General features: G+C 41.9%; 1 protein-coding gene across 6 annotated transcripts; it reads right to left on the reverse strand.

Annotated features, from left to right (window-relative positions):
- Nucleotides 1-609: 609 nt before the first annotated feature.
- LOC100192913 (uncharacterized) lies at nucleotides 610-6,326 on the reverse strand. 6 transcript variants are annotated; one of them, XM_020549460.3, is made up of 7 exons: nucleotides 5,784-6,160; nucleotides 4,540-4,947; nucleotides 4,172-4,453; nucleotides 2,681-3,192; nucleotides 2,370-2,500; nucleotides 2,141-2,283; nucleotides 610-1,327 (listed from the first exon to the last, which is right to left on the reverse strand). In XM_020549460.3, exons 1-7 carry the CDS (start codon nucleotides 6,033-6,035, stop codon nucleotides 854-856), a joined length of 2,202 nt encoding a protein of 733 aa, XP_020405049.1. In that variant the 5' UTR covers nucleotides 6,036-6,160; the 3' UTR covers nucleotides 610-853. The 6 variants fall into 6 exon arrangements, 3 of the variants coding, with proteins under 3 accessions (XP_020405049.1, XP_020405050.1, XP_020405051.1); XM_020549461.2 differs by having other exon boundaries at nucleotides 615-1,327; nucleotides 2,681-3,189; nucleotides 5,784-6,326; XM_020549462.3 differs by having other exon boundaries at nucleotides 619-1,353; nucleotides 5,784-6,154.
- Between the last annotated feature and the right edge of the window lie 7,147 nt (nucleotides 6,327-13,473).

Here is a 13,473-nt window from a genome sequence, read left to right on the forward strand (position 1 = left end):
TTGAAGGTAAATCTGAAGATGGAAGCATGGAACATGCTGAAGGTGCACCGACGTGCGCATCCCAATGATGAGTTTGCTAAGGTCTTGCTGGATCTTGACAAGAAACTGCACGGGAAAATCTCCATGGAATGGTAACGCAAGAGGCCTTCAACTGCAATGAAGGTGTGTCCCATCTCATCTGTGGCAAGAATGCTGGTCTCAGCAGCAGCTCACTGAAGCTCCACTTGCAGAAGGCGCACAAGAAGATATCATCTGGGAAGACTGGGAGCGTAGACAGTGCCCATTGCCATCCTCATTGAGGAGATACAAAAAGCAATAGAGGCAATCAAAGCCGGCTGGAGCGGCAGTCACAGTCACACCCCAACGCACAAAGCACTATCACACGTCGAAGGATTTTCATCTTCCATCTTACATTCTCACTGAGTCCTTTTCGGCTAGAATGGTGCCATTCTATTTTTTTTTTCCTGAAGAAATATGCACGAGATGAACATTCAGACTCTTCGGATATCAGATTCTGAATCCTTTATCCTCTATAATCAGTTTGTTCAAATGGACATAAGCTCTTCTTTTAGTTCATTGTCAAACTACAGAAACCAGACAAACTTGAAATGAAATGTGTAAAATTCTCAGTACAAACAATATATGACAGCAATCATTGGATTCGTATCAAAGGACAATCATCATTAGTGAAACAACAGCTCGAACCACAAAAAATTGTCATGTACAAATGTCGTATGTCATAGCATTGAGGAAATGAAATAATTTCCCTGCGATACCCAGGAAGATTGGGTTCGTTTTTTTTATCTATCAGGCAAGTCCTGATGGTATGGTAATAATCTCTATTAGGGCTTCATCAGGGTATAAGAGCTTGCCTGTACAACATGTCCTTCCCGTCAGCAGGTGAGTACTTTGTGAGCACTGGTCCTGTCTCCGCAGAGCTCAAAACCTGCGTTGCGTTCCGGTACCAAGGCTGCAGATGAGGATCCGGTGAAAGCGAGCCAGGAAGCATCACCGAACCCCAGTCTCTCTGCCCGGCCCTTGCTTCACTTATCCTCCGCCGCACTAAAAGCCCAGCCACATCTTCTCTCCTGATCTCTGTCATGGTCCGTGCAATCACCATGCATAGGAGAAGAACAAAAACTGCATCCTCTTCAGGTAAGAACTCCACAGCAAGTAATTTCCAGTTTAGAAGCACGGTTGCTCTGTCACCATGATGATACGGTGACTTACGAACAAGTGTCAGGTATTGCTCCTCCTCGACTAGGTTGCTCGACGCATTATCTGTGTTTACTCTGTAGCTCAACCTCCTCCCGACAAGCAGCCTTGCCTGGTAAATAGTACATCGCAGTGCATCTAAAAGGCATGAAATGGCTTTGTATATTTTTAGAACAGTGACAAAAAATGAAGTCATATATCAACAGTGTAGTAAACCAACTTATATTTTACATTTTAATAGAACAGAATGTTTCAATTACATTTAAATGACACATGAAAATCATATGAAACTGAAACTTAGGGACCAATACAAAGGCTATTCTACAGTTTAATCAGCGGACCTCGTTGCTAAGGAATGTGTCTATATGAAATTCTAGAATACTACCTTTTTAAGAACAAAGTTAAACAACAAACATAATGGTGCAAATTAAGTTTGTGATAATACAGTTACCATATGTCTTCAATCTTCTCTTCAGAGGTTGCCAATGCGGTGTTACATTTTTGAAAAGGAAAATGATGAACTCTACAGCATGCACTCATTTGTATATTGCATAGAAAAACTTGTTTACTATAGAAATCAAGATTCTTGTGCTGCCAGTTCTTTCAGCTGTGAGCACCAATAATGGTTCTTTGTTTATTACTCCCCCATGAAAACAATTTAATTCTAATTATAACATAGTACGGAGTCAAACCATATAGAGTTTGACCAAGTTTATACAAAAAGTATATTAATATTTATAATATCAGATAAGCATTGTTAGATTCATCATGGAATATGTTTCCATAATATACCTATTTGTGTAAAAAATATCACTGTTGCTAAGAATAGTTTGACTAAAAATAGAAGTAGAATTGCATTTTTTTCAGGGTGGAGGAAGTACAATCCATATGCACCCTAACCCCTACATAAATGTACTGATCATACCTCCTCTTCTGAGCTGTCATTTTTTAACTGAAAGCTGAGTTCATCTCCCAAACGTATTGTCAGCGTATCTCCTGTTGATAAGCTCCAAACTACCTTATTCTCCTGATGATCTTTCATCACTGTTCCTGTGCCCACTATCTTTTCTGCACCATAAGGGGAACAAAAAGCCCACATTATCATAATAATTGTGATCTCCAGGAAAGCCAATTATTGCACAAACTGAAGTTACCAGGAGCATAACCAACAGAGCTTGTACTGGCAATGTATGACCATGATCCTTCTCGAACCTCAATGCTCCTATCCTCCCATTTCACTGCCATGGGAGTTTCAGCACCTCTCCGCCAAATCCCTCTGCCTACTCTACACAAGTTGCAACAGGTTTCATAAAAAACCATACTAAGATACAAAATTACAAGTAATTCCCAACAGCTTGTAGATGAAATGATCCAATGGATCTTTTTAAGGGAGGTGGTACGTGAGAAACAAATCAACAATAGCCACACTCTAGAATAATATTCGCTACAACCTACTGAACAATACCTCATCCGGATGACAAAACATTCTCTCCCACTGTGATCAAGTACAGTGCGTGTCAGCCAACGTCCTTCTTGGGGACGGTAATTTCTCATGCGCAATATGACATCAGAAATCATGGCCCCACCATCATCAGTTACTCGATCAGGCACACACTTCAACAAGTATGGTGCTTGAACTGGAGGGGTAATTGATGCCATCGCTCTCATCCTGACATCAAGTTCTTCTGTGAGAGCAAGTGCTTTCTCATGCAACACATCGCTCCATGAGAATGAGATGTTCTTGAGGAACTTGCTTTTCCTGAAGCACCCACTAAGGGTGCGCCTGAACTCAATGAAGAGGCCCCGAGTTGCAAATTCACAATACAAGTGCCATACTTTCTGCCAGCTTTTGCAGGATAAATTGGACATCGATATGTTGAGCTTTAGTGATCTGTGACACCTCTGTGTTCGCAATCGTAGGAACTCCTTGCTGGTGGGCTCCTTATCAAATTCTCCCTTCAAGAACACATATACCTGCTACCAAGAAGACCAATGGTACACTGAGCCAGAATGTAAACCACACAAATACACAAGGACATCATGTATCATGTCAATATAAATTTTCTTTTAGTTTTTGTAGTATGTGTCCCAGATAATTTGAATATACCCATATAAATTCACTATCCAAGGCCTTAACCTGGAAATAAGCTTATCAATTGCTTGAGTGGCTAGATTTTCTATATATATCAATAGGACCACAGATTGAAAGTTATAGTAACAGTTCTCGATAATTTGAATATACCTGAATCATATGAATGTAGGAACACCTATCTATATTCTATACACAAAAATGCTTATGGGCAGCCAAGTCTATCCACATAATTGCAGCTTTAGACCTTAGTTGAACCACCGTGCCTAGGCTTGACACCTCAACCTCGTCCGAAGAGAGGGAAATACTTGTTTATGTGTTGTGCATACTAATAATAAAAAGTATTTTTTGAGGCCCAACATTGTGGGGATGGATTTTTTGAGATATGAAATCCTAACCACCACCCAATAACTTGTGGGCAATAAAAAGTATGTTTTGAGCAATCCTACCAACCACCAGATAACTTGAGGCCAATAGCAAAGGGAATCTAGCATTTTGGCTTGGTGTGACCATGGTGCACATGGGGCTGTAGAACTTTTTCTTTTTGACTTATTGATGTGGTTATTACTTACAGTTGTTGGCATTGTGCCATATGTGGTCCAGAAACAAATGGAAGGTTGCTGTGGAAGCAGAGATAATTAGAACATAACAGTAGACGAACAGAAAATTCTGCCTGTTGCTAGCCCCTCATGAGGGCATCATACAAGCTAATGTGGAATATCCTAAGCTTGGCATAAGGTTAACTGCTTAAGTATGATATTGATTACAATGTCGTTTGGCATTTCATCTAGATTCTAGAGCAATGAATTTAATCAACATCCTACCGAATAACTACAGCTAATGACACTTTGAAGGTCTCCGATATACCTCAATAAGGAATCTTGGCTGCAAACTCTTGTATAGCCGGTTGGCATCCTCCTCTGATGCTGCTGGCACCCAGTAAAATGCCTCCCTTGCTGTGCTAACTGCTCCCACATCAACCTCTGATCCAGCCATATCATATGGTTCATCATATGCATCCTCCCACAGTTCCTTTGTCCTCCTTACCGCCTCATTGCTCACCACTTCGCCATAACAAACACCCACTTTTGCAACATTGTCACTGATGCCCATCGCTACCATATCCGTGGCATAACACACAGGAAAACTCTGGCATGGATTCATCGCAATTGTGGAAACTAAAATACTTGTGAGAACAAATTACATGTTCAATTGAATCTAAGGTCTACGTATACCTGGTGAGCAAGCCACATCAGTAATATGTCTAGGCTAGGCACAAGCCGTGTGCACTCTTGGGTTGCACACGCAACCTTCTTCATAAGGTCCAGGAAACGCACATATCGCCGCCTAGCAGCAACATGGTAGACACCTTCCTGCACAAAGAGTGAGGCAAAACGGTCTGCTAGGCCAGCGTACTGTCTCACCATTTTGACAATTTCACCATTGACATTGTCACATGTTATATTATCAACACTGTTTCCACCAATCTCATTCGAGTCAAGGTCAAATGGCTCGGATGGGAAATGAGTAGCCCAGACATCTCGACAAAGATCCTCAGCATACTCTTCATTCTCCATATCAAAAATTGATGGACGGTTGATGAGGCGTCCAAACCTCGACGTGCAGTATGCGGAGTAGCTCTCCTGCAGAGCGAAAGAAATTTCAGATGGAGCACTTGGTGAGAAGTGTTGAAGGGGCAAAAGCAGCTGAGTTCGGCAGAAGTCAGGTGTTGTTTGGTTCACATTTTGTAACGTAAATAGTAATGATAATGATTCAAACTTGAGTAACGGCGGTAACAAGTTTGAATAGGCCGGTATCCATTTCTAGTGTGGTATTCGATTACGGTTGGACTTAAACAAACATCATTTAACGTTATCGGTTACCCATTACGTTACCAACATCTGAACCAAACGGCACCTCAGTTCCTTTTGGAGTCCAGCAAGTGGTTCATTTGAAGTTAATTATTTCCAAAACAAGTAAGCACAGTAATTTATACTACTACTAGGAGTGTATGGTTGCAATTTAAGTGTGATCATCTATAGAGAAATTTGCAACATTTGTGACAACAAATAGGTATAATATGAAAATATATGTTACATGATGAATCTAATGATCTTATTTTGTAATGTAAACACAAGTATTCTAGTGTACATATTTTTATCAACATTAAGATTTAGATAGTTTGACTTAAGACAAATGTAGAACATCAAGTTATTTTGGGACAGAGACTACTAGATAGTAAGAACAAGAAACTGATCGTTGTGGGCATAATCACTGTGTTTAGTTGTCTTATCACATATCTTTCCTCAATTTATAATGTAAATAAATCCTCAAAAGTCAATACCACAATTTAGTGACAGAGGGAGAGGCGTTCGAATGAATAAAGTGGCCGAGTGATTCGCCGAGAGATAAAAGTTGGCTGACATGGTGGCAATAAATGAAGAACCGAAAAGGTGGCAAGAAATAAAAGAAGGCTGACATGGTGGAAGCAGTGGCAGAGCCAGACGAGGTGCACGTCGGGCGGCGGCACCAGCATCGCCGCCTCTCCTCCTACGCCTGCTTTCTCCGCCGCGAGCGGCATCCACAGCTCCTCGTACCTCCGCACGGACCGCGGGCCCACCCCGGCCGGCGCCGCGCGGAGGAAGAGCAGCAGCCGGCGCGCGGCGGCCGCGAGGTCCACGGAGAAGGCGGAGGGGACCTCCTTCCCGCCGAGGCCCGAGGCGGAGGACATGGCCGCGCCGGCGGCGGCGGGCTCCGGCGCTTGCACTGCACAGACTAGAGAAAGCACACGCCTTCCTCGCTGCTCTCGGGAGTGGGGTGGGATTCCTTGTCGTCAGCTAATTGATGGGCGGATGCGTAGAAGCGCAGAGGACTGCAGAGTGGTTGGTAGTCAAAAGGCCTGGTGCAGCCGACGACGAGGCGCACGACAGGGCCAGGGCTGGCCAGCGCATCAGTCATCATGGAACAGGGCCGGCCGGCCACTTTGGTTAACGTTTGGCGGAGAGTGATTGATGCACGCACTTATGATTAAGGTGCGGTCCGGCCGTCGTTGTAGTGGTTGACACCTGCCCCGGCTTCTGCAGTGCTACGACCACGCCAAACGCAATGCGTTGCACTAGCACTAGGAATTTACACAGGCATCACTTCTATAGATATAATAATTATGAATAACGATTTCATATCCAGAAACAGCACACGTCAAAAGTATTTGTATAATAAGTTTTGACCTTCGTTAATCCTAACACAATGTCTGAAGTACTCCCACATCTTTATCATGAAAATTTACAATTTACTTTGTACCAAAAACAGCACATATCGAAGGTATTTGTATAGGTCTTGGCTTGTGTTGATCATGGTACAATGTTTCATAATACAATGTCTAGAATACTCCCACGCCTTCACAATAAAAGTTTACAATATACTCTGTACACAACTAGTAATTATACTATAATTAGTATTGTTTTCGTCTAAGCGTGGCAGAACCTCCTAAGTTATATGGCCCACATGCATCTATCTTTGTCCCGAAAACCTCAAACGGCTATGCATATGTACCAGATAACTTAAGGGTGTGTTTGGTTGCGAGACAACCAGGATAGGGACGTCCCCTGGCGTCCCCTCTCATCCCTCCAATTTTGAGGGACAATTGGGGACAACACTGAGATAGTCATGTCCTAACTCTTGATTCTGAACCAAACAACCTTATTTGAAAGATCGTCCCATCCCGTCATGTTTTGTCATTGCAACTAAACACACCCTAAAAGAACATGTTCGAGTGTCACGGGGGCCTCGGATGAACAACTTACAATCAAGATCACAAGATTAAGCAAACATAAATCACATACTGAAGTTTTGCAGCTTGATTCATATTACAAAGGGCTTACAAAGTACAATCTTGGAGTGATTAAAAATTTTATTTAAAGTAATATATCCTTGAATAATATAAATACGATTATGTGTTTGAATTGCATGCTAGCTCAAATGACAATCCTCGAAAAGAAATACAAACGAGATACTTATACGAGAAGGTCGAGCCCACCTGCACTTAGCATTATCCACAACAGAACAAAACCATTACCCGCAACAACATGGTGGGATATAATTATGAGTACGCAAGTATTCTACAAGACTTACCAGACTAAAGAAAAGACTAAAATGGCATGCAGGCTTGGGGACTCAAGGAGAGGCATTTATTAAGAATCAAACTTCATTATTTTGAGGAAGAGCTTACTAAAAAGTGAATCTTAATTTCAATATTTTAGCTCAAAATTATGTTCTTAGCAAAAATCTAGATTTGCTCCTAATGTAAAACATTCACTTCAACAAGCATCAAGATCTCATTATTTCATATACCAACAAGTCCCATTATTGAAACTACGATGAGTGGTCAGTGGGTCGAGTCTCCATGACCGAGGAGCAACGATGATTCGAGCTGATTATACCCAGATAGGGATCCCTAACACACCACATATATAGCACTTAACTCTTGCATATGTCAACCTTTCTCAGGGATCCTCCAAAACGTGAATCGGTCCGCGCTACCGGAGAGCGCGACACTCCCACGATTCCTACAACATCCTAGACGACCGCTTGGTAGGTACCCACCACTCTCACCATCTTCCACGCCTAGTGTGTGGTTGTCTTTTCACGTAATGGAATGGGTGGAGTTAGGTTTACCAGAGCATGTGACCAGTTGCAAAGTCGCAGCCTCATCAGGCCTACATCGAACAGCCCTTAATCGACACAGGCGAAAAACACTACATCGAGACTCCTTTCTCGACACAAGTTACGTGCCCAATCTCATATTTAATTACCTATATCATATTTTGTATTCCAAACTGTGTACCTAAGAGAGGTACCTTACTGAGTGATGAAACCATCACTGCAGATGATGGGTTCACCTTTCGAATCTCTAATGCTAAGCGGGGCCAAGCACTGCCTATTTTATAAAATTATGGATAGGAGCTTTGGATAAGATGTAGCAAGGATAAGGTATGTATGCAGCAAAAGGTTCTACATTCAACTCCTATTTCACCTAATTTATATTTTACTAGACTTAAGAGTGCATAAAAATTCATTCACAAACATAAGGATATGGTTGTATACATCGGGGCTTGCCTAAAAACCAACACTATGTTAGTGTTGTTAGACGATACTCGCTCGACGAGCATCAACATCCTAGCACTCGCTTAATCCATCCACCTTTAGGTTGATCTGCTGACATAGTCTCCTGGAGCAGTTCACCATTGTATCCCCTTGAGGATCAACTCAGCTTCTTGACCTCCAATCCACGTGATCAACATCTAACGTGCCTAAATGAAATGCACAATGCATATGAATGAACATAAGAAGGAATAGCACAAGACTAAATAGTGCTGCACAGAAGTAGATTAAACATTTAATAACAAGGAATCACAAATATTCATAAGCAAATGCTAGATACCTATAACTCACTAAGCATAACAATCACGCTTTTCTAGTTTAACCAAATCTAGCTCAAACATCAAGAAACAATAAAATATGCATAAGTTTTATATTTTCCTAAGCAAGAGTGTGAAGAGACTGCCTAGATTATTCTAGCTTAAGTGCTCAACTCCCGTCTTAGAGACAGTGGCACACTTAAATCGGAATAAACCGTCAGTCTGTCGGATCTAGTTTGATAAAACACTCAAACCAGATTGAATACCACTCGCTCACTCAAAGGTGAGTCACAAAGAAATACAATAAAGCATAATACCACAAATTTAAAGGACTACTTAAGAGTTATTACAACATCGAAGTTCAAAAGTAGTAACCATATAGTGTTTAGTGCAACGGAAATAAACTAACGCAGATAACTGGGGAGTAGGGAAAAGCCTAGCCCACTACTCCTCTTGGTCCTCTCCTTTAGAGGAGGCATCCCACTCGACTGTTCAACTCGGTGGTAGGGTGGATGTCTAAGTCACACCATCAACAATCTCTTGTAAGATACATGATAAATTTGGTGTCACAAGCAAGGATGAGTATACTAATACTCAGTTAGACTTACCCGGTGTGAGGAGTCTACTCTACCTCAAGACCATGAAGTTGTTTGGCTGAGTGGTTTGGTTTGCCAAAAAACACTAGCTGAGTCTCACTCAAGTTTTAACTTTTCAAATTCTAGAATAGTATTTTTAACTAGATGAGAACCTAACTATCCACACATGATAGCAATCATTAAGTCAACAACATCTTTTTGCATGTAACCTCATTTTCACTTAATACTCAATGTAGTACAATGGATCAAGCAGTCTCATTAGCTGCGAGAAGCAGACAATTCGAATCGAGTTTTGACCTTGCAAGGTAAACCTAAATACACGACATGTAGGGGCACTCTGTCCCCACAAACATTAACCGTCCCCATCGATCCTCGTTCGCGACCAGGGCCCACTACCTTGGATACAATGCCCAACTGCCCTGGACCCAGCCTTGCAATGACTACCTTTGTACCCACCATATCCGGAATGGGAAACCACGTCTTAGGACCAGTGAGAGGAGTAAAGTCTGCGTCCGTCTTCACTTAGGTACTAGGCTTACTGATTTACTATATTTCTCGGCATGTGTTTAGTACTTTCAAACGCTTGACACAAGTATCCACACATTAATCCTTATTTTAATTCTGTTCCATAGAAAGGGCATCCCCAGGGATCCCTATCCATATACCATTATAAACCAATTGTCAAAATAAATACAATCAATTTTCTGACCTCACGCGAGTGCTAGAAAAATCTCTCGACTTCTACTGAGATCCCTATTTAGCATAGCAGCTACTCGACCTAGCATACTAGTATCCATTTCATAAAGGAAACTAAGTTCATGTATGTAGGGTTTCAAACTACTCCTACACTTAATGCACACTACAAGCCTACAAATAACGTTGCAGTAAAATAACATATAATACAATTATGCATAAAATAGGGGCTTGCCTTTAGTTGTTGGTGTTGATGGGATGTCCTCGGCAGTAGGTTCAGGAGCAGGCTCTTGACTTCCCTCTTGATCTGCTCCTTGCTCTAGGATCAACATGTACTCTCCATCAGCGAGGTTGTAATCTATCGAATGCAATGCATGAGAGATATATTGTGATATGCTAGGAGCTTAGGGGTGATGCAAAGGTTGTAGTAAGAGACTCATGTTACTCAGTGAGTGTATTGTTAGTGTAGGTTCTATAGAAGTTAGCACTGGTGGAGAGTAGGTTTAAAGCTTGACTTAGTGAGGTGGTTTAGACTTAGCCAAACTACCTTGGAAGGGTTTAGCATAGGCCTAATTAGGATTGGTATGGGTCAATTACGTAACCTTGGATTACCCTTAACTCTCCTCTTTTTAATTAAGACTTAAGGGTGTGAGTTGAACTACACCTAGGTTTTAGAAAATCCTAAAAATCCTACAAAAATTACAGTAGCTCCCTACTGGTTATTGTTGGCACAAAAATCCGTAATCCAAACACTCAGAGAGAAAAGGCAAATGACACGATGGGGCAACGGGATGCTAGAGCAGTATATTGCTAAAAGCATGTCTTGAGTGCTACAGGCCCAGGGTATTTATAGGGGTAGCCGGGGTTAGGTAAACCAAGTACCGTAATACCCCGAGCTACCAACTATATTCCCGCCATGCTCTCTACAATGGGGTAATTACAGGATAGCGAGCATGAACCCCCTAATTACACCAGATTTAGTACCATCCTGGGTCGCTGATAGGATATCGAGAAACCCTGCGAGACGGAGCGGCCGACCAACTCCCTTCCGATCTAGTACTATTGACCCACGTCAGCCATGACAAGACGCGTCTTCACCTAACCACATTTGGACTACAGGCACACATATCGAAGGGGCGCCGAGAGGTCACTATCAGCACGACAGTACGCCACCATGTACAGTCTCAAGTGAATCTCCATTCTCCACTGCCTTGTGGGGTCAATCAACCCTAATCATGGGGGACCTAAGCATCGTTGTCTCCACAGTGACCCAGAAGGATGGGACGATACATAATACCGGGTGCATGCCTACGCACACCATTTGGTGATATAGGGTTCATGACAACATACGAGGTTGCGCCACCACACCACAAGACTGCCCTGATGGACCCACCATACGCAACTACGAGGACATCATCACCAGACTCGCTATAAGAACCTGTATGGCGGACAAACGGAGCGGTACGCCATACCAAGAGTATGACTATGCATGACCCTACGGATGACGTCAGAGGCACTATGTCAACCAGGGGAAATAGACCTCACTCTTACCGGTAGGAAACAAGTCTCCTCTGTAAGGCCTTACCCTTGAGATATAAAATGTGAGGCCCCTTCCTTCTTCACACACACACACCAGCTATAACATACTCCTCAAGCAATACTACGATCAACACTACACTAGACTAGGGCGAAAACCTGAACCAATACAACCCTCTGTCTCAAACCCCCTGCTCGAATCCCAGTGATTCACCATTCGGAGTGAGTCCGCGCTAGCACCTCCGCTGAACACAAATTCTATTATCTCTGAGTTTCCAAAACCACGACACCGCTCATATCAGTCTTAGACGTAATGGAGGCGTCGGACCTGTCTTCTACTTTCCTCCTTACCATGTTTGTTCAAGACCATAATGAATTAGAGGATTTACAAGACAGATTCGAGCAAATTGCCTACAATAATCATCAAAAGGACTTTTGAACTCGACTGAATGGGATTGCTCTTTTCTCAGTAAAAAAATATTATAAAGGCAAATTTGACAACTCCTAGGTTTCTTTGTTTTTTCAAAGTTCTGGAAGCGCAAATGTACTATGAGGACCAATTTTTTGGTTGGCTCATGCTTATCAATAGGAAAAATATGTTACAAGGCCATTCTTGTCACTGTGTCATGTGCCAGGATGCAAGAGTGGAGGATATTGACCACCACTTCTTCTCTTTTGACTTTGCTGCTCCTCGACGTTGGAGAATTCTTGGTATTGGCTAGGAAATGGATCTTCCCATCCAACAATGTCTGCTTCTTGCTGGCAATAATTCTCCTATTTGCTTCTTCTGAGAGGTCAGCCTTATCGCACTATGGGAAATTTGGAAAACTCAGAACTAGAAAATCTTCGACAATACAGATGCCTCTATGAGTATATAGACTTGGTCCTTCAAAAACGAAGCCCGTCAGCGAAGTATGCAGTTTAGAGAATTTGATGCCCAACTCTTTCTCCGCTCGCTTGAAAGTATGTGATCTTTGTTGTCAGATTATAATCGTCTTGTTTGGTTTTGATTTTTTATACCATAGACTTAGGCCCTATTTACATGGGCTTTTTTCAGCTTTTGGCCACCAAAAGCTGTTGCGGACTGCCAAACACCCTAACCTTTTAGCTCGCTTCTATAAGAATTGTTTTGGTAAAACCGACCAAAATCAACATGAACACATAATCGGTCGAGTCGTCACGATAGTAGAAATCCATCGCTTTCTAGATCCTAGACCCTTTGGACCACTTCATCTTCCTCCGTATGTAATCCCCACGATACTGAGATTCTTCGAACAACCAGATTCTTAAAAAAGCTGGTCAGATAAAAGATGAACCAAACAGGCCCTTAGGGTGGTCTGGTAGCTTTGGTGGGTCTCGTTGTAAGTAATCTTCTATCTCATCTTCCTTGTTCTCTATCTTCTTTTATAACTAGGTATATATCTATGCGTTGCTACGGAAACAGTATGATAAAATACATTGATATGAAAAACATTAAATGTTATTCTATGTTTTCATTAGCATCACTAAAATTGGATGTTTATGTATCTTAAAAGATATAGGAAATTGCGACGACACATAAAACTATATTCATCTTAGTCATAAAGCTCTAATTCAGATATACATGTCTAGAAATTACAGATCAATTCTCAAGTGACGAGTTCATAAATAAGATATACTTGGAATTGAGCAAACCTGGCATCGGATGGCTCATTCCTCACACAAAGACCGGTAAGATCTAGCTAGAGCTATGCCATAAAACCTGTTGGTATCACAAAGGACAATTCTTGATATCTATTTTTAAACGAGTATATACGTAGGTTAGATTATTATTATTTGGTGATGATTTGGTAGCAACGGCCGGTTTTCAAACGACTTTGATAATGAGGTGTTGACATATAACAATGTCAAGTCGAAGTCCATAGCCACTAACAAGCACTCGCATCAA

The sequence above is a fragment of the Zea mays genome, chromosome 3, assembly GCF_902167145.1.
Source record: "Zea mays cultivar B73 chromosome 3, Zm-B73-REFERENCE-NAM-5.0, whole genome shotgun sequence".
NCBI classification, from domain to species: Eukaryota; Viridiplantae; Streptophyta; class Magnoliopsida; order Poales; family Poaceae; genus Zea; species Zea mays.